Source organism: Ranitomeya imitator, chromosome 6 (assembly GCF_032444005.1).
Source record: "Ranitomeya imitator isolate aRanImi1 chromosome 6, aRanImi1.pri, whole genome shotgun sequence".
NCBI classification, from domain to species: domain Eukaryota; kingdom Metazoa; phylum Chordata; class Amphibia; order Anura; family Dendrobatidae; genus Ranitomeya; species Ranitomeya imitator.
This window is the reverse complement of record NC_091287.1, coordinates 206213238-206235427: the sequence shown is the minus strand read 5'-3', so window position 1 is coordinate 206235427 and position 22190 is coordinate 206213238. Positions and strand designations below refer to the sequence as shown.

Genomic DNA, 22190 nt, shown 5'->3' with positions numbered 1-22190 from the left:
TAGTTTGCAAACAAGATTCTGTTCAGCTTCCTTTACATAACCTTCAGGTTGAGTCATGTATAAGTCCTCCTGAATGTCACCATTTAAAAATGCAGTTTTGATATCCAAATGTCTGACAAACATCCTTTGTACTGCAGCTACCGCCAACAATGCTCTAAATGTTGTCTGCTTAGCGACCGGGGAAAAAGTAGCATCATAGTCTTCGCCATATTTTTGAGAATATCCTTTTGCAACCAACCTCGCTTTAAATCTGTGGACTTTACCTTCAGAATCAAATTTGGTTTTAAATAATGAAGTTACTGAACCGCCGCGCAACCTGCCCTACCCTCTCCTAGTGTTTCATCACCCATCCCCTGCAGACTGTGAGCCCTCGTGGGCAGGGTCCTCCCTCCTTATGTACCCGTGTGCCTGTTATCTGCTCATGTTTAATGTATTTGTCTGGCATAATGTCATAAAACTTGGGTGACACGAAGTTTTCATCAAACACTACATCTTTACTTATTGTGACCTTGTTTGTCTCTGGGTGTAAAATTCTATAACCTTTCTGGGTTTCACTGTAGCCTACCAGGATGCCTTCCTTGGCATGAGATTCCCACTTGGTTCATTTTTCTTTGGGAACATGTGCAAATGCTTTACTTCCGAAAATCCTTAGGTGTTGTAGTTTTGGTTTTGTACTATTCCATTGTTCAAATGGAGTTTTCTCTGTCGCTTTACTTGGTAGTCTGTTCTGAAGATAACAAGCCGTCATAATAGCTTCGCCCCAATATACTGTAGGCAAATTTGCATCAAATAACATACTCCTTGCGCTTTCACAGTGTCCAGTTCCTTCTTTCTGCTACACCATTTTGCTCAGGGTTGTATGGTACAGTAGTTGAAATATGATTCCATTTTTCTTTAAAATGCTCTGTTTCATTACTTGTATACTCAGTTCCATTATCTGCACGTAAAGTTTTTGGCATTCTTCCAAACTTGTTGTGTACTTCAGCTAGATATATTCCAAGTTTCTCTGGAACTTCATTTTTGCTGTGAAGTAAATAGACAACTGTATATCTTGAATTGTCATCAATAAATGTAAGAAAATATCTCTTCTTTCCAGGGGTCTGAGTACGCATTGGACCACAGATATCCGTGTGTACTAAATCTAGTGGTTGTTCTGTTCTTGTAGTACTTTTGTTAGGAAAGGTCTTTCTGGACATTTTCCCTTTGATACAGCTGGAACACCTCTGGTCATTGTGTAGCTTAGACTGATACAGCTTTCTCATTAGATAGAGTTTATTACTTAAATTTATTCTGATTACATGAATCAATTGTAATATTATCAGCTAATTGTTCTTGAAATAACTTTCTTATTGCTTCTGGGTCTCTATGCGCAAGCCGCCTGTGCCATACATGAATACAGTTCTTGTGCAGTTCTTGCTTAGCTGTGCATACACACTCTTTACATTTCAACTGATACAGTTCATCTCTGATTTTTCCTTTTGCTAATGTGTGACCCTCCTTTGAGATGATGCAGCTATCTTCCTTAAATGTAACTTCATTACCTTGTTTTGTGAGCTTTTTCACAGATAATAGATTACTTTCAAGACTAGGCACATATAGTACATCTTTTACATGGATCCTTCTACTTTGTGTTGCAGAGATGTTACAATCAATATAACCATCTCCTATGCCTTCTGAGTTCATGCACTTACCGTTTGCCATTATCACTTTCTCTGACTTATTTTGGTTAAGCTTAGTAAAGAAGTCTCTGTCATTGATCATGTGACTGGTTGCACCAGAATCTATACACCATGCATGCTTTGATTTAAATGCATTGACTGATGTGAATGCAGCTTCAGTATTTGCCGAATCATTGTTTCCAGATACAGCACTCTTAACTCTCTGTTGGCTGTTTTGCTTTTTCAGCTGATTCATTTTAGCTTTCCAGACTCTGCATTCAGCTTTGAAGTGACCTGGCTTCTTGCACACAAAAGATTCACGTGTCTCTTTAGGGTGGTTTCTGCTGGTGGGCACATCATGTGATTGTAAAGCAGTTTCCTTGTTACATATCTTGCTGCTCACATTTTCTGTATTTCTCTTATATTCATCTACAAGCTTTCCTCTGACATATTCCAATGTCAGCTCATCATCTGGGCGTGCATCTGGTGCAGTTACAAGCGTGTCATAGCTTTCTGGGAGACCACTAAGTAATAGTGCTGCTACATGGAAGTCCTTCATATCTTCCTCAATGCCCCGCAGGCGCTCTACGGTCTCCAGAGTATTTCTAATGTAGTCCTGCATGTCCTGGTCATTGTGTAGCTTAGACTGATACAGCTTTCTCATTAGATAGAGTTTATTACTTAAATTTATTCTCTCATGTACTTTCTGCAACTGCTCTCACATTTCCTTTGCAGATTCACACTTACACACATGCACAATCTGATCATCCTCTATACTGAGTGATATGGTGCTCTGTGCTTTCTGATCCATTTCTAGCCATTCCTGTGGTACTGGGTCAGGCTTAGGGTCCTGAGTGTATTTCCACATACCTTCTCTAATCAGCAGCATCTTCAACTTGAATTTCCAGGATTGGTAGTTCTGGTTATTCAGGCTTGGCACTGTAAACTTTGTTGAGTTGCTGCTGGCAGCCATTTTACTTCTTCTCAGTTTGCTGTTGTCTTTCTATCTCTGTGCTCTGGAGGTTTCGGATTGCTTTGACTCCTGGGCCCATAACCTGTTAGCAGCGGGTTAATCAGTGTGATGTCCACAACGAGCCACAGAGAATGTTCATTTATTAAGAATCAAGAACATCCAGCTTACAACATGAGAACAAGATCAATCTGGTTTCTGAGAGAGAGACAGAGAGCGAGCTGCTGTGACCTTCAGCTTCAGCTGCACACACAAGAATGTGCTCAGAAAGAAAAAGGGGAGGAGGAACATTCTGTCTGTAAATGAGGACTCTTTCTTTTTTTTTTTTTTTTAACTTTGTTGACATGTGAACAATGTGCATGCAGATATATAAATCACATCATATTAAACAAACAATAGTTGTTGAAATACATACAGATCAATATGCATTAGACCAACAAAGGTACATCTCACTGACGGCACACTGGGTTAACATAGTGGAAGCCAGGACCCAGTCAGACCTTGGGATGGAACACATCCTCCCCACGCCAAGGATTGCTGGCCCTACGTCAATCAGGGTTGCCCCCAGAGTCTACAGCTCCTGCACCTCTTCCTCCTCTTTATCCTCCATCTCTGAAATCAACACATCAGTCCGAAGCTGGAAGCACAGCAGCACTACCTCAGCCAAGCGGCAACATGCTGTGCTGAAGCTTATGTGCATAGGTGACAATTGGCATAATGCAGAAGAGTTGTGGACAGCTCTGAAAGAGCAGTCAGATGTTTGGATGACACCGCTGAACCTACAGTCAGGCATGGTCGTGTGTGACAATGGCCGTAACATTGTGGCGGCTCTGAGGCAAGGTGAGCTCACACACGTACCTTGCTTGGCCCATGTGCTTAACCTCGTGGTTCAACATTTTCTGAAAAGCTACCCAGAGCTTCCGGATCTGATAGTGAAAGTACACCATCTGTCTGCCCATTTTAGAAAGTCAGCTACAGTTTCAGCTGCCCTTGCCGTGCTTCAGCAGCGTTTTCAGCTTCCAGATCACCGACTGTTGTGTGAGGTCCCCACGCGCTGGAACTCTACGCTGCATATGTTGGAAAGGATTTGTAAGCAGAAGAGGGCTGTTTTTGACTACCAAAATCAACAAGTTCGTTGAATTTCAGGTCAGACTCCATGCATAAGACCTCAGGAGTGGGCATGGATATCAGACATATGTAACATCCTTCAAAACTTTGAGGACTGTACCAAGATGGTGAGCGGTGATGACGCCATAATTAGCGTCACCATCCCACTTCTCAGTATTCTGAAAACCTCTCTGCTCACAATTAAAGAGGATGCATTGCAGGCAGAGCACGAGGACATGGAGCAAGTTAACATACAGGGGGATTACACTCAGCCCAGCCTCATGTCTTCTCAACGTGGATTGGTAGGCAATGAGGTGGAGGAAGAACAGGAGTTACTCTCGTGCGCTATAGAGGGTACTACAAACACATCTGTATTAGCGTTTGTTCAGCGGGGATGGCCTGAGGACAGGGAGAAGGAGGATGAGGAGGAGGAGGACAGCTTGGTCAGTTGTCCTGTTGGTGAGGACATGGAAGTCTTGCCTGTTAGCAGTCTGGCACGCATGGCTGACTTTATGTTGCTCTGCATTTCACGTGACCCTCGCATTATCAAAATTTTGGGTGATACTTATTACTGGTTGGTGACACTTCTAGACCCACGCTAGAAGGAGAACGTTCAATCTCTTCTGCCTGAGGCATAGAGGTGTACTAAAATGTTGCCGTACCATAGGGCCCTTGTAGCGGAATTACTTAGAAAATTCCCATGTGAGAACGCTGGCAGCAGACGTCAGAGTTTATTGTTCAAACCAAGGATTCCAAGCGAGAAAGACAGAAGTGTAATCCAGCTCAGGCAAGGGAACAATGGCCAAGTTCTGGGACAGTTTTCTCAGACCCTCCCATCGTGGCGGCCCAGAGGCAAGGGATGCTGTCATTAGAAGTGCAATGTTTATGAAGATGTTGAGGGAGTACCTTGCAGATCGTACAAACGTCCTCCATGATTCCTCTGTGACTTCTAATTATTGGGAATCCAAGCTGGACACGTGGCATGAACTGGCTCTCTACGTCTTGGAGGTCTTGGCCTGCCCTGCTGCTAGCATTCTGTCAAAGAGGGTTTTTAGTGCCGCTGGTGGAATTATAACAGATAAACGCATCCGCCTGTCAACTGAAAATGCTGACAGGCTGACTCTTGTAAAAATGAACAAGGGCTGGATTGGGAAAGACTTCTGTACACCACCAAGTGAAAAGTGAAACATAACCTCAAATACATTCTCTCTTTTGGGGAGGAGTATTCTCATGCACCTCTTCACAACTGCACATTGTTATACGCTTCCAGATTTGGTCTGTTTGTTCTTATCCTCCTCATCATCCAGAACCACTATATCACCAGGGTGAACGTGGTCTGTAAAGTGCATTTCGGCCAAGGGGGCAGTGATGGCACTTTTTATTTTTTTTTTAAAAAGGACAACACATTGGGGAATTGAGCATGACATTACATTGGGCCTACTTCTTAACTCTGTCTCCTGCAATCTGTCCTGTACCTACCAGTAGATCAGGGTGAACGTGCTTTGTTTGGTGTATTTTGGCCAAGGGGGCTGTGAAGGCACTCTTATTTTTTTTAAAAGTATCCCACATTGTGGAATTGGGCATGACATTTCATTGGGCCTTCTTATTTACTCGGTCTCCTGCAATTTGTCCTGTACTTGCCAGTAGATCACCAGGGTGAACGTGCTCTGAACGATGCATTTTGGCCAAGGGGGCTTTGATGGCAGTTTTTTTTTTTTTTTTAAAAAGGACAACACATTGGGGAATTGGGCATGACATTGGGCCTATTTCTTAACTCAGTCTCCTGCAATCTGTCCTGTACCTGCCAGTAGATCACCAGGGTGAACATGCTTTGTACGGTGCATTTTGGCCAAGAGGGCTGTGATGGCAGTCTTTTACTTTTTTTAAAAAGGACAACACATTGGGGAATTGGGCATGACATTACATTGGGCCTACTTCTTAACTCTGTCTCCTGCAATCTGTCCTCAACCTGCCAGTAGATCACCAGGGTGAACGTGCTTTATACTGTTATAGGCTGGTGAAGTTTGGGTAAAGGGGCTGTGATGGTACTAGTATATTTTTTAAAAAAGTACCCCACATTGGTGAAACCACATCCTTGTTGGCAAACACTTCATAACATTTGTGTACCTTAAAGAGCTCACTTTAAAAGCTCCTTTTTGTGTTGCCTGGTTGCTAACATTGGACACAATACACTTCATATAAATTTGATAAAGTAATGATGTTAGTTGGGCTCAGTAGTTCATTAAAAATATTTCTTTGTCCACTATATTACTTTCTCTCCTTGAAAGCCATAATTTTGGCTGCTTCAAAGTTACAAATGGCGAATATACCAATGGCGATCATGAATCCAGATTAAAATATTGTATACTGAATGCATTCAGACAATCACATAGCTGCATTTCTTATAAAACAGTTACAGATGTGACTGACAATGCTCATAGTGACACAATCTTGATAAATGTTTGTTTATTCACTTCACAAACAGTTCTAAGCTTTTATATGTTTGCTGTTTGTCATTGTAAAACATTAAGGTTTACTGAAACTATGCCTCTGGTGGTTTGATCTAAAACCTTGTGGCTTTTATTTTCTAGGGGTTTATGGCCCCTCGTCTGATGACTCCATGATATCTCAGTTTCATCTAACCTTGAAAAGTGGCCACTTGAAGGTGTGCATGAAACTAGAGTTACTACATTTTGGAAATCCCTATATAAGACCAGAGAAAAATGACTAAGACAGATGCCAAAACAGGGGTACCTGTACATGTACAGTGTGCTGATGCCTGCATAATTGGGGACACCCATGCAGTGTAGGTAATCTCCCAGGGGTTCTCTGTCTTGGTGTTGCTTCTCTGATATTCCAGACGGATGATGTTTAAAAGCCTCTTGGTGATGATCTAAGTATACTGTATGTAGTTAATCTTCATATATACGTAATCACTATATTTAATTAATTCTTATATGTACTTAATAACCTGTGTATGTTAACATATACAAAAGTGTATGCACTCACACAATCATACTATTCCTTGAAGTTTTTAGTTTGCAGTAAAATTGCCTTGTATTGCAAGTATTAGCGTTTTTTAAAGCCGTATCTGAACCTAAGTGTTAAAAACATGGCAATTAAAATTGCCAAATACTACTGTAAATAATTGTGCAATGAGGGAACCATCATACCATAAAAAAATTTGAGTGGATTTTCATGGGCCCATCAAGTATGTCGGTTCAAGGCCTAATGGGGTGCATATGACTGACTATGCAGAAGGGCTGGCCTTGCTGCCAATGTGTAAAACAAAGGAGTACGGGACTACAAAATGCATATTGTGAAGTGGATTTTCATGGGCCCATCCAGTATGTGGGTTCTAATGCCTAATGGGGTACATATGACTGAATATGAAGCAGGGCTGGCTTTGCTGTCCATGTGTAAAACAAAGGAGTACTGAGTACAAAATGCATATTGTGAAGTGGATTTTCATGGACCCATCCAGTATGTGGGCTCCAAGGCCTAATGGGGTGCATATAACTATGCAGCAGGGCTGGCCTTGCTGCCTATGTGTAAAACAAAGGAGTACAGAGTACAAAATGCATATTGTGAAGTGGATTTTCATGGGCCCATCCAGTATGTGGGTTCCAAGGCCTAATGGGGTGCATATGACGGACGATGCAGCAGGGCTGGCCTTGCTGCCAATGTGTAACAAAGGAGTACGGGACTACAAAATGTATATTGTGAAGTGGATTTTCATGGGCCCTTCCAGTAAGTGGGTTCTAAGGCTTATTGGGGTGCACTGTTTAATAATGGCCCTTTAAGAAGATTAATGCTGCCTGATGCACCAGTAAAAATAGGCTCTGTGACTTTAAGAGTCCCTCCTTCATAAATGAAACAAGATGGGTCTGCTTATGTGTCACACACCACATAGCCAGCTAGGGTTGTTAAATGTTACAATGACATTTCCCAGTGAATGCATTTGTAGTGGTTGAAAGCAATGTTAAAGTTGAAAAATGCATCAAAAACGTGCAAATGATGTTCCTTGACATATTTCCCAGCAAAATCCGTTTTGGTTTTGTTTTAATGTGTTTTTTATGGCACCGGGAAAAATGGCATGAATCTTGGAAAAAATTGAATAAAGCTGTGAACTAGGAGTCAGGAATGCTTCCAGGGGCGATCCCCATGAGGTCCCTGTGTCATTTGAGCAGTGTTTCAATCATTTTCAGACTTTTTTAGACCTTAAATAGACCCCCGGGGGATCGCGGTAAAAATACTCGGGTCTCCCATAGACTGACATTGGGCTCGTTGTTCTGGCCGAGTACTCGAGTATCCCAATCTGCTCGACTCGAGCAACGAGCACCCGAGCATTTTAATGCTCGCTCATCACTAGCTATCATTAATCATGACAAAGAAGGAAAGCAATTTTGAATACTTGTATTAGTTGTTAAATGCACATAAAGAAATCAGTCACTTTTGTAGAAAATTAAAAGAAATCTGACAGGTCCTCCATGCTCTCCAACCCAGCAGCATTTTGTATTTGTTGTTAAATTCCCTGACCAGCCCTTTATATTATCACAAATACATGTTTTTAACCCCTTCATGACCCAGCCTATTTTGACCTTAATGACCTGGCCGTTTTTTGCAATTCTGACCAGTGTCCCTTTATGAGGTAATAACTCAGGAACGCTTCAACGGATCCTAGCGGATCTGAGATTGTTTTTTTCGTGACATATTGGGCTTTATGTTAGTGGTAAATTTAGGTCAATAAATTCTGCGTTTATTTGTGATCAAAACGGAAATTTGGCGAAAATTTTGAAATTTTCACATTTTGAATTTTTATTCTGTTAAGCCAGAGAGTTATGTGACACAAAATAGTTAATAAATAACATTTCCCACATGTATACTTTACATCACCCAATGGTAAAAGGAGAAACTGAACCACCAAAGTTGTTGTCCAATTTGTCCTGAGTACGCTGATACCTCATATGTGGGGGTAAACCACTGTTTGGGCGCACGGCAGGGCTTGGAAGGGAAGGAGCACCATTTGATTTTTTGAATGAAAAATTGGCTCCACTCTTTAGCGGACACAATGTCACGTTTGGAGAGCCCCCGTGTGCCTAAAAATTGGAGATTCCCCACATGTGACCCCATTTTGGAAACTCGACGCCCCAAGGAACTTATCTAGATGCATAGTGAGCAATTTGAACCCCCAGGTGCTTCACAAATTGATCCGTAAAAATGAAAAAGTACTTTTTTTTCACAAAAAAATTCTTTTAGCCTCAATTTTTTCATTTTCACATGGGCAACAGGATAAAATGGATCCTAAAATTTGTTGGGCAATTTCTCCTGAGTACACCGATACCTCACATGTGGGGGTAAACCACTGTTTGGGCACATGGTAAGGCTCGGAAGGGAAGGAGCGCCATTTGACTTTTTGAATGAAAAATTATCTCCATCGTTAGCGGACACCATGTCGCGTTTGGAGAGCCCCTGTGTGCCTAAACATTGGAGCTCCCCCACAAGTGACCCCATTTTGGAAACTAGACCCCCCAAGAAACTTATCTAGATGCATATTGAGCACTTTTAACCCCCAGGTGCTTCACAGAAGTTTATAACGCAGAGCCATGAAAATAAAAAAATAATTTTTCTTTCCTCAAAAATGATTTTTTAGCCTGGAATTTCCTATTTTGCCAAGGGTAATAGGAGAAATTGGACCCCAAATGTTGTTGTCCAGTTTGTCCTGAGTACGCTGATACCCCACATGTGGGGGTAAACCACTGTTTGGGCACACGGCAGGGCTCGGAAGGGAAGGCACGCCATTTGGCTTTTTAAATGGAAAATTAGCTCCAATCATTAGCGGACACCATGTCAGGTTTGGAGAGCCACTGTGTGCCTAAACATTGGAGATCCCCCACAAATGACACCATTTTGGAAACTAGACCCCCAAAGGAACTAATCTAGATGTGTGGTGAGGACTTTGAACCCCCAAGTGCTTCACAGAAGTTTATAACGCAGAGCCATGAAAATAAAAAAAAAAATTATTTTCTCAAAAATGATCTTTTAGCCTGCAATTTTTTATTTTCCCAAGGGTAACAGGAGAAATTTGACCCCAATATTTGTTGTCCAGTTTTTCCTGAGTACGCTGATACCCCATGTGTGGGGGAAAACCACTGTTTGGGCACACGTCAGGGCTCAGAAGGGAAGTAGTGACTTTTGAAATGCAGACTTTGATGGAATGGTCTGCGGGCGTCACGTTGCGTTTGCAGAGCCCCTGATGTGCCTAAACAGTAGAAACCCCCCACAAGTGACCCCATTTTAGAAACTAGACCCCCCAGGGAACTTATCTAGATGGGGGTTCAAAGTGCTCACCACATAAGTGCTTCACAGACGTTTACAACGCAGAGCCGTGAAAATAAAAAATCATTTTTCTTTCCTCAAAAATGATGCTTTAGCAAGCATTTTTTTAATTTTCACAAGGGTAACAGGAGAAATTGGACCCCAGTAATTGTTGCGCAGTTTGTCCTGAGTATGCTGGTACCCCATATGTGGGGGTAAACCACTGTTTGGGCGCACGTCGGGGCTCGGAAGTGAGGGAGCACCATTTGACTTTTTGAATACAAGATTGGCTGGAATCAATGGTGGCGCCATGTTGCGTTTGGAGACCCCTGATGTGCCTAAACAGTGGAAACCCCTCAATTCTACCTCCAACACTAACCCTCCCACACCCCTAACCCTAATCCCAACTGTAGCCATATCACAACCCTAACCACAACCCTAATTCCAACCCTAACCCTAAGGCTATGTGCCCACGTTGCGGATTCGTGTGAGATTTTTCAGCATCATTTTTGAAAAATCCGCGGGTAAAAGGCACTGTGTTTTACCTGCGGATTTACCGCGGATTTCCAGTGTTTTTTGTGCGGATTTCACCTGTGGATTCCTATTGAGGAACAGGTGTAAAACGCTGCGGAATCCGCACAAAGAATTGACATGCTGCGGAAAATACAACGCAGCGTTTCCACGCGGTATTTTCCGCACCATGGGCACAGCGGATTTGGTTTTCCATAGGTTTACATGGTACTGTAAACCTGATGGAACACTGCTGCGAATCCGCAGCGGGCAATCCGCTGCGGATCCGCAGCCAAATCCGCACCGTGTGCACATAGCCTAATTCTAAAGGTATGTGCACACGCTGCGGAAAGTGCTGCGGATCCGCAGCAGTTTCCCATGAGTTTACAGTTCAATGTAAACCTATGGGAAACAAAAATCGCTGTACACATGCTGCAGAAAAACTGCACGGAAACGCAGCGGTTTACATTCCGGAGCATGTCACTTCTTTCTGCGGATTCCGCAGCGGTTTTACAACTGCTCCAATAGAAAATCACAGTTGTAAAACTGCAGTGAAATGTGCAGAAAAACCGCGGTAAATCCGCCATAAATCCGCAGCGGTTTAGCACTGCGGATTTATGAAATCCACAGTGGAAAGATCCGCAGAGGACCAGAATACGTGTGCACATACCGAAACCCTAACCCTAACCCTATTCTAACCTTAGTGGAAAAAAAAAAAATTCTTCATTTTTTTTATTGTCCCTACCTATGGGGGTGACAAAGGGGGGGGGGGTCATTTACTATTTTTTTTAATTTTGCTCACTGTGATATCTCAGTGATGAAAATGCACTTTGGAACGAATCTGCCGGCCATCTTTTGGAAGATGGCGGCACCCAGGGAGAAGACGGACGGACCCCGGGAGGATCGGTAAGTATGATGGGGTGGGGGGGGAGCACAGGGGGGGATCGGAGCATGTGGGGGTGGATCGGAGCGTGGGGGGGTGGATCGGGCATGGGGGGGTGGATCGGAGCACGGGGGGGTGGATCGGAGTGCAGGGGGGTTGGATCAGAGCACGGGGGGGTGATTGGAGCACGGGGGGAGCGGACAAGAGCACGGGGGGAGCGGAGCACAGGACGGAGGGGAGCCGGAGCAGTGTACCGGACAGATCGGTGGCTTGGGGGGGCGATCGGTGGGGTGGGGTGAGGGCACATTAGTGTTTCCAGCCATGGCCGATGATATTGCAGCATCGGCCATGGCTGGATTGTAATATTTCACCAGTTTTAATAGGTGAAATATTACAAATCGCTCTGATTGGCAGTTTCACTTTCAACAGCCAATCAGAGCGATCGTAGCCACGGGGGGGGGGGGGGTGAAGCCACCCCCCCTGGGCTAAACTACCACTCCCCCTGTCCCTGCAGATCGGGTGAAATGGGAGTTAACCCTTTCACTCGATCTGCAGGGACGCGATCTTTCCATGACGCCACATAGGCGTCATGGGTCGGATTGGCACCGACTTTCATGATGCCTACGTGGCGTCAAAGGTCGAGAAGGGGTTAAACAAGTCTGCATTTCCTATTCCTATGCTAATTAAGCCTTTGACTAGTTGATGGGGTGTTGTTTTCCCCAAACTAGTCGGCCCTCACATTATGTTATCACATGATTTGCAAGAGTCACTGTCATCGCCAGCTACCTACAAATCTTGCACATGCACATGTCATTGCGCCTCTGAAGCCAGCTGTACGCTTCCTAATTTAAGAGGCACACAACATATGCCTAAACGTGAGTAAGACGCTGTCTTCACTTAAAGACATGTGCAGTGAGCCTCTGGAGCAATAAAGTGTGCAGCCGGCTTCAGAGGTGCAGTGACACGTGAGAGGAAAGCTGTGTGCGTGTGTGAGATTTGCAGACAGCTGGCAATGACACAGGCTCTTGCAAATCATGTTATCATGCCCACATGGATGTGATAATGTGTTGTGAGGGCCAACTAGTCTGGAGAAAACAACGTCCCATCAACTATTCATTAGCCTAATTGGCATAGGAAAAGCAAACTTTATTAAAGCTTTTTTTTAAAAAACATGTATTTATGTGATAATAAATATAAAGGACTGGTCAGGCAGGGAATTTAACAACAAATATGCAAGTGCTGGTGGGTTGAAGGGTATAGGGGACCTGACAGATTACCCTTAAATATAACCAGATATAATTATTTATAATTACTCTGTAGGGCAAGCTGATATTGTCTTAATTAACAAATACTAAACTTGACTTGTCTCTCTTTTGCTGGAAAGAAACACTGCTTTAGTGATATGTCCATATGTCTTGGTGCATATACCAAAACTGTTCTTTTCCATTTACTCATGTATCGTTCAGTTCCGTTACACATTCTTCAGTTATAAAATGAGAGGATCTTTTGTAATACAAGTTTAATTTTTCATATTGTCAATTTAAAGTTATGGCTACACCTTGTTTTTTGTGTCACCATTAATAGAGAGCATAGATGCAGTATTCATAATGTCTTGCTGGTCATCATCCTTCTTTATGCATCTCCTAATAAATATGTAAATGGCAATCCCAGGTACAACTAAACTTGGAACTCCTGCAAGGATTACTATTATCGCATACACCCAGCCTGGATAAGGTTGTTCTTTTGACTTTGGAAATTCATCCTGTAAATTAAGGAGATAAAAATATGTATTTTTAGCTTACTTCATTTCCTTTGATAATTGCCAATTAAATGTGTTTAAATATTTTTGAAACCTCATTAAATGGGTATTCTCAAGTTATCTCTTGAGCAACTCAGAACTATGAAGTTTCCTTACAGTCCCTTTACTTCTATGTTTCTGGTGCAGCGCCCCAGAGACCTGGTCGTTGCAGTAATGTCGGTCTGCCGCTAAGGAGGGTGATGTTATGTCTGATTGCACTAAAGGAGTTCACCTGACCAGGTATCACAAGCACACATTACACTTCACACTCCGGCCACTAGGGGGAGCAAAAGGCACTATGTATTAGGCCACTCCTCACACTGGTAAAACTAGGGGTCGGATAGGAAGTTAGAACAGAACGCAGCCTGGGAGAGCTCCAGAGAGGACCTGTCAGGGGTGGGTTCCTGACAGGGGCCTAGCAGAACGATTAGAAAGCAACGGAACCGCGCCTGCACTACCTTGTGGCGGTATCCTAAGAAAGGACAAGAAGAGAAGGATATTGTGGACAGTGAGAAATGAGATCAAGCACAAAGGAGAGCCAGTAGGAGTCGTGCCCTGAGAACGGCAACTTCCTACTGAGGCGCGTAGCCGGTGACTGGAACACCGAGGAAGTAACTGACTTTATGCTTTACTTCAAATACCACAGGACAATTAATTATAGGTTGGCTGTCTACCAAACATCACCTAAGCAGACATAGGGGGCAAGCGTGGAGAGGGGCATCTCTAGGGTCCCAGAATAGCTCTGAGCCTTCCCGTAAAACGGGTGCGTCCTATCCAGATAAACTTGGGGGACGGAGAGAGAGATAACGAGAAAGAACGAGAACAGAAGTTGTGAGGACTATCCCGAATGCTCTGCAGGGAAGGACTACAACACCCAGGCGCTAGTGGTAGGCACTGATTTCCACCTGCAAAGGGAACTCTGGATGTGCTTTTGGACCGGGCGGTCTCAGACAGCCCAGTTGACAGTGCTCTGGATTGGGGATCCCGAAGTCTTCAGTAAAAGGTAAAGAGACTACAATCCTGTGTCCTCGTTATTGACTGCACCTCACACCATCGCCACCTACACCATCGGGAAGCCCTGGGGACATACTTCACCTGTGGGAAGGTATACCATCTAGCTGCCATCACATCACCCCAGTGGGCCCCAAGCAGCGTCGGTCGACCTGACTGAATACCACATGTGGCGTCACAAAACCTTAGCCGACTTTCAACACCCCTTTTATTGGACGCCCCTTAGCAGGGTCACGGACCGGGTCCAGCCACCGTGCCAACCCTAGAACCGAGACAGAGAGGATCGGTACCGAGTAACCCGCGGCCCTGCGTCTGCAGGGGCTCCACTGGCAGGGTGGGCTATTCTCCTTGAGTGACCGTTATGATGACCTGCAGAGCTTTATTCCTAGTATTATAAAGCTCAGTATAAGTTCTGCTGAAATGCATTCAATTATCAGTTGTTTTTTCAGAGTCTGCAATGCTAGCACTGTTTTTGCATATAGAGATAACAGGACATTTGAACAAGAAGCATAAAGCTTGGGACAGTGAAAGGCATGATTAGGAGAACTGCACTTGGAGTAGCCAATGATGGTGCTGATGATTTTGCAAGATTTATAACAGCAGCTTGTCAGGAGCTGAGAGAGATGGGGAAGAAGATGAGCCACTGCTGTATTAAAAAACAATATTGAGAATACCCCTTTAATGAATACAAACTTTACAACATGGCAAACTTGCACACTTAAAACAGTAATCTTGTCTCTATGTTCAATATCCAAAAATACAGTTATCCATCGTTCTATTAAATAAACAGAATAAAGTATAAATGGCAAAAGTATTAGTGGGTTATCTTTGCATATAGCATTGATGTATAAACAGGCACTGCATGGCAGGTTCCTACTTACCCGTACGTATTCGATGTGCCTGTATGGCAAGCCTCTGTGAAAAATTAAAGGGTAAGAGCACTTTTTTGACAAACTTTTTAGAATAAGGTGTTCTACATCTGTAAATGAGGAATTATACAATATCTGGCCATTAAATAACTTACATCCAACATTTTCCCTACTTTTCCTATCTGCAGTAAATAGCTCTTAAAGGGTTTGTCTGGCACTTTAATACGCTTGACAATCAGCTGTTCTCCATCTCAGCAGTGGATGATGTGCTTAGTTACAAATTCTTAGTTGCAAACATCATAGCTCCAACAACTGTATAGTGACTGTAGTGGGATTCTGCAGATCCATGTCTATTAATTTGAATAGTGGCCGATGTGCATTATCCGACAATGGCAACTCTATAGTTGACAGAGCTGTGGAGCTCCGTAAATGATCACATCTGGCTGTTACCAAGACCACAAACTCACGACTGGCTAGGGTGCCAGGTGTCCTCTGTTAAAATACAGGGCAACCCCTTTAATTTCATTCCACTCTGAGCTGATGAGATGAGACCAGCTGCTAAGATCTCTGCTATGCACAGAACAGAGCACAGAGAGGAATTCTTGCTCTTACTTTTTTCAGTATACAGAGACATGCAGCTGCAGCAGAGAGTACATTATGTTACAATAATGACCAGTAGTGTTGAGCGATACCGTCCGATACTTGAAAGTATCGGTATCGGATAGTATTGGCCGATACCCGAAAAGTATCAGATATCGCCGATACCGATATCCGATACCAATACAAGTCAATGGGACACCAAGTATCGGAAGGTATCCTGATGGTTCCCAGGGTCTGAAGGAGAGGAAACTCTCCTTCAGGCCCTGGGATCCATATTAATGTGTAAAATAAAGAATTAAAATAAAAAATGTTGATATATTCACCTCTCCGGCGGCCCCTGGACATCACCGCGGGTAACAGAAGCCGCGACGTCATTCTCAGGTCCTAAACGCGCTCATTTTAAACAAAGAAGCCTGCCGGTTACCCGCGGTGATGTCCAGGGGCCGCCGGAGAGGTGAATATATCAATATTTTTTATTTTAATTCTTTATTTTACACATCACTATGGATCCGATACCGATTCCCGATACCACAAAAGTATCGGAACTCGGTATCGGAATTCCGATACCGCAAGTATCGGCCGATACCCGATACTTGCGGTATCGGAATGCTCAACACTAAAGACCAGTCTATACAGGTGCATCTCCCAAAATTAGAATATCATCAAAAAGTTAATTTACTTCTATTCTTCTATACAAAAAGTGAAACTCATATATTAGATAGATCGCTCTGTTTGTATTGACTCTATTTCAAGTGTTTATTTCTGTTAATGTTGATGATTATGGCTTACAGCCAATGAAAACCCAAAAGTTGTTATCTAAGTAAATTAGAATATTTTATAACACCAGCTTCATAAAATGATTTTAAAATCCAAAATGGTGGCCTAATGAAATGTATGTGCAGTAAATGCACTCAATACTTGGTTGGGGCTCCTTTTGCATTAATTACTGCACCAGAGCAGGGTAGCATGGAGGAGATCAGCCTGTGGCACTGTTGAGGTGTTATGGAAGCCCAGGTTCCTTTAATAGTAGCCTTCATCTCGTCTGCATTCTGGGGTCTGGTGTCTCTCTTCTTCCTCTTTACAATACCCTATATATTTTCTACGGGGTTAAGGTCAGGTGAGTTTGCTGGCCCATCAAGCACAATGATACTGTTGTTTTTAAACCAGGAGTTGGTACTTTTGGCAGTGTGTACAGGTGCCAAGTCCTTCTGGAGAATGAAATTTCCATCTCCAAAAAGCTTGTCAGCAGAGGAAGCATGAAGTGCACTAAAATTTCTTGGTAGATAGCTGTGCTGACTTTAGTCTTGATAAGGCCGGATTCACACGTCAGTGGCTCCGGTACATGTGGTGACAGTTTCCTCACGTACCGGAGACACTGACTCACGTAGATACATTAAAATAAATGTGTCTCTGGCTCTCTGCACATGTCAGCGTGTTTTCACGGACCGTGTGTCTATTTGCAAAACACGGAGACATGTCAGTGTTCATGGGAGCGCACGGATCACACGGACCCATTAAAGTCAATGGCTCCGTGTAAACATGTACCGCACACGGATGCTGTCCGTGTGCCATCCGTGTACTGTCCGTGTGCGTTTTTCCTGTCATAGGGTTAAAATTGTAAAAATTGTTGTAATACACGGACACACATACAGCACACTGACAGCACACGTACAGCACACAGACAGCACACGGACCCTAAAAACGTACTCACGAACATCACACGGATCCCACACAGATGGCTTACGTGAGCACATTGACACACGGACACGGATAACTCTGGTACCGTTTTCTCCGGTACCGGAATTATCTGGATGTGTGAAACTAGCCTAAAACACAGTGGACCTACAGTAGGAAGTATATGGATGGGCTCGAGTATATGGATGAAAAAAATACGTTTTTCGTTTTTTTCGTTTTTCCACAGTGGACCTACACCAGCAGATGACATGGCTCCAGAAACCATCAGACGGGGTCACACTAGAGAGAAATACGTATGAAACGCGCAAAAACAATGTATTGCACACGGACCAATGTTTCTCTATGGGGCAGCTTCCATCAGCTGTATATTTCTTGGCCATATTTAACGGGCTGAGAAAATCGCAGCATGCTGCGTTAGTCAGCGTATTCTGAGAAAAATACACCAATGAAAGTCTATGGGGGTGAGTAAAATACGGATTACACACGGACCACACGTGTGACTTGCGAGAAATACGCACCGGTTTTTCTGTAGAAAAGCCGGCAATTCAGTGCAGTGTACAGTAAAATCACACTGACAGGTTAGGATAGAATAGATAAAATAAATATCTACACATGGTATAGGTTTATATATGTGTGTGTATATATATATATATATATATATATATATATATATATATATATCTATATATCTATATATATAATTGTCTAAGGGTTTTTCCGTCTGTCTGTCTGTCTGTCCTGGAAATCCCGTGTCTCTGGTTGGTCGAGGCCTGGCGGACTCGACCAATCAGCGACGGGCACAGCGACGATGATGTCATAAAGGACGTAGACATCCCGTGTCTCTGATTCAGCGACAGGCACAGTATCGACGTAGATGTCATAATGGTTGCCATGGCGACAATGATATCATAAAGGTTGCCTCGACCGATCAGCGACGGGCACAATCTGCTGCGAATTCTGGAATCATCATTGTCCATATACTACGGGGACATGCATATTCTAGAATACCCGATGCGTTAGAATCGGGCCACAATCTAGTATATATATATATATATATATATATATATATATATATATATATATATATATATATATATATATATATATATATATATATATATATATATATATACTAGATTGTGGCCCGATTCTAACGCATCGGGTATTCTAGAATATGCATGTCCCCGTAGTATATGGACAATGATGATTCCAGAATTCGCGGCAGACTGTGTCCGTCGCTGATTGATCGAGGCAACCTTTATGACATTATTGTGACCATGGCAACCATTATGACATCATCGTCGCTGTGCCCGTTGCTGATTGGTTGAGGTCTGGCGGCCTCGACCAATCAGAGACGCGGGATGTCTACGTCCTTTATGACATCATCGTCGCTGTGCCCGTCGCTGATTGGTCGAGGCCTGGCGGCCTAGACCAATCAGAGACGGGGGATTTCTACGTCGATACTGTGCCCGTCGCTGATTGGTCGAGGCCTGGCGGCATCGACCAGACAGACAGACAGAAAGACAGACAGACAGACAGAAAGACAGAAAGACAGACAGACAGACAGACGGAAAAACCCTTAGACAATTATATATATATAGATATATATATATATGTCATTGACACACACACACATATATATATACAGTGGGGCAAAAAAGTAAATACTTATTTTCCACCATAATGTGCAAATAAAATGTTAAAAAAACAGACAATGTGATTTTCTGGATTTTGTTTTCTCAGTTTGTCTCCCATAGTTGAGGTCTACCTATGATGTAAGTTACAGATGCCTCTCATCTTTTTAAGTGGTGGAACTTGCACTATTGCTGACTGACTAAATACTTTTTTGCCCCACTGTATATATATATTACATACAGAGCTATCACCCTACACGTGCCCTCCGTTCTTCAAATGACCTAAGACTAACATCCCCCATAATCCGAACCTCGCACCTCTGTCTCCAAGACTTCTCTCGTGCTGCGCCAGTTCTCTGGAATGCACTTCCCCAGATGATCAGACTGATACCTAGCCCCGACCTATTCAAACACTCTTTAAAAACCCATCTCTTCAAACAAGCCTACCACATCAACTACTCAGTAAACTAACTTGGCCCTGTTCCCTCCTTCCAAATATCATTCTGAATCTGTACCCTACTATTCATCTGTCTCCACACCCTCCATGCACACGATAACTGCACTTGATACTTGACTATTGCACTTAAACACACAGGCTGATGACCGGATCATACAGCTTTATATTAGAATCCCTTATTATAATTGCCAGACCTGAAATAACAAGCACTTTTCACCTATTGTGTCCCCCCATTTCCTTGTAGATTGTAAGCTTGCGAGCAGGGACCTCACTCCTAATGTGGGCATATGTTGCGGCCCTCCATGAACAAGACACCTTTGACAAAGTACCGTCACATTAAGCGACACTGCAGCGATATAGACAATGAGCCGATCGCTGCAGCGTCGCTGTTTAGGTCGCTAAGAGACGTCAAACACGGCAACAGCACAACGATGCAGGAGCGATCCAGTGATGTACTTATCGTTCTCGCTGGTTGTTCGCTCCATGAAAAAACATTGCAGGCATCGTTGCTTTTGCTGTCAAACATGACGAATCACGCCGACCTGATGACCAAATAAAGTTCCAGACTTCTAGCTACGACCAGCGATGTCACAGCGGGATCCTGATCGCTGCTGCGTGTCAAACACAACGAGATCGCTTTCCAGTACGCCGCAACGTCACGGATCGTTGCCGTTCTTGTTGTAAAGTTGCTCAGTGTGAAGGTACCTTAACTTTGTCCTGTTCCCTCCTTCCAACTATTATCTGCATGTGAATCTGCCCCCTACTATTCATCTGTCTCCACACCCTGCATGCACACGATAACTCCACTTGATACTTGACTATTGCACTTAAACACCGGGCTGATGATCGGATCATGCAGCTTTATCTGAAAATCCCTATTTATTATAATTGCCAGACCTGAAATAATAAGCACTTTTCACCTATTGTGTCCCCCCATTTCCTTGTAGATTGTAAGCTTGCGAGCACGGACCTCACTCCTAATGTTACTGTTTAAGTTGTCTTAACCTGTACTGAATTTATTGTCTGTACATGTCCCCGCTTAATTGTAAAGTGCTGCGGAATATGTTAGCGCTATATAAATAAAAATTATTATTATTATTATGTAGCATAAAAAACGGTAATTCAATTGTTGGCTTTTGCTAAGTCCTTACCGAACCTGACAGGATATGAGATATGGTTTGCATACAGTAAACCATTTCATATCCGTTATAATTTTACATATTCCTCACTAATAATGTTAGTAGTGTGTGTGCAAAATTTGGGAGCTGTAGGTGTTAAAATAAAGGGTTAAATCACAGAAAAACTGGCGTGGATTCCCGTGCAATTTTCTTCCCCAGAGTGGGAAAGCCAGTGACTGAGGGCAGATATTAATAGCCTAGAGAGGGACCACGGTTATTGGCCCCCCTGGCTAAAAAAATCTGCCCCAGCCACCCCAGAAAATGCACATCTGTAAGATGCGCCTATTCTGGCACTTAGCCACTCTCTTCCCACTCCCATTAGCAGTGGGATATGGGGTAATAAGGGGTTAATGTCACCTTGCTATTGTAAAGTGACATTAAGCCTGGTTAATAATGGAGAGTTGTCAATGAGATACCTATCCATTATTAATCCAATAGTAGGAAAGGGTTAAAAGGGTTTTGTTTTTAACTCTTTCACTACTCCAGGATTAATAATAGATAGTCGTCTCATTGATGCCTCCCCATTATTAACCCGGCTTAATTTCACCTTACAATAGCAAGGTGACATTAACCCCTTATTACCTCATATCCCACCGCTACTCGGGAGTGGGAAGAGAGGGGCTAAGTGCCGGAATTGGCACATCTTATAGATGCGCCATTTCTGGGGCGGCTGCGGACTGGTATTTGTAGCTGGGGGGGGCAATATCCATGGCCCCTCTCTAGGCTATGAATATCAGCCCGCAGCTGTCTGCGTAGCCTTTCTGGCTGTAAAATATAGGGGGACCCCACGTCATTTTTTTTGTGGGGGTCCCCTTATTTTAATAGCCACTAAAGGCTGCCCAGACAGCTGCGGGCTGATATTCATAGCCTGGGAGGGGCCATGGGTATCACCCCCTTCCCAGGCTACAAATATTGGCCCGCCGGCCGTTGGCTTTCCCCCTCTGGCGCAGAAAATTGCGTGGGAGCCCACGCCATTTTTCCCCCCGCTTTTTCTGTGTGTTTATTAACCCCTTCCCGACCTTTGACGCCACGTAGGCGTCATGAAAGTCGGTGCCAATCCGACCCATGACGCCTATGTGGCATCATGGAAAGATCGCCTCCCTGCAGATCCAGTGAAAGGGTTAACTCCAATTTCACCCGATCTGCAGGGACAGGGGGAGTGGTAGTACAGCCCAGGGGGGGGTGGCTTCACCCCCCCCCCATGGATACGATCGCTCTGATTGGCTGTTGAAAGTGAAACTGCCAATCAGAGCGATTTGTAATATTTCACCTATTAAAACTGGTGAAATATTACAATCCAGCCATGGCCGATGCTGCAATATCATCGGCCATGGCTGGAAACACTGATGTGCCTCCGCCCCCCCCCCCAAGCCACCGATCTGTCCTGTAAACAGTGCTCCGCTCCCCTCCGTCCTCCTGTCCGCTCCCCCCGTGCTCTTGTCCGCTCACCCGTGCTCCAATCCCCCCCCCGTGCTCCGATCCAACCCCCCTGCACTCCGATC

General features: G+C 43.8%; 1 protein-coding gene across 3 annotated transcripts in view; it reads right to left on the bottom strand.

The window, feature by feature from the left end:
• Positions 1-12950: 12950 nt before the first annotated feature.
• The window catches only part of SLC6A19 (solute carrier family 6 member 19), a 966903-nt gene continuing 957663 nt past the window's right edge, over positions 12951-22190 (bottom strand). For 2 of the 3 annotated variants that reach the window (XM_069730438.1, XM_069730439.1), the window contains one exon: positions 12951-13208. In XM_069730438.1, coding sequence (XP_069586539.1) covers positions 12999-13208 — 210 coding nt within the window. In that variant the 3' untranslated portion in view covers positions 12951-12998. Of the gene's footprint in view, positions 13209-15136; positions 15171-22190 lie in introns of all 3 variants that reach the window. The other variant, XM_069730440.1, reaches the window with a different exon arrangement.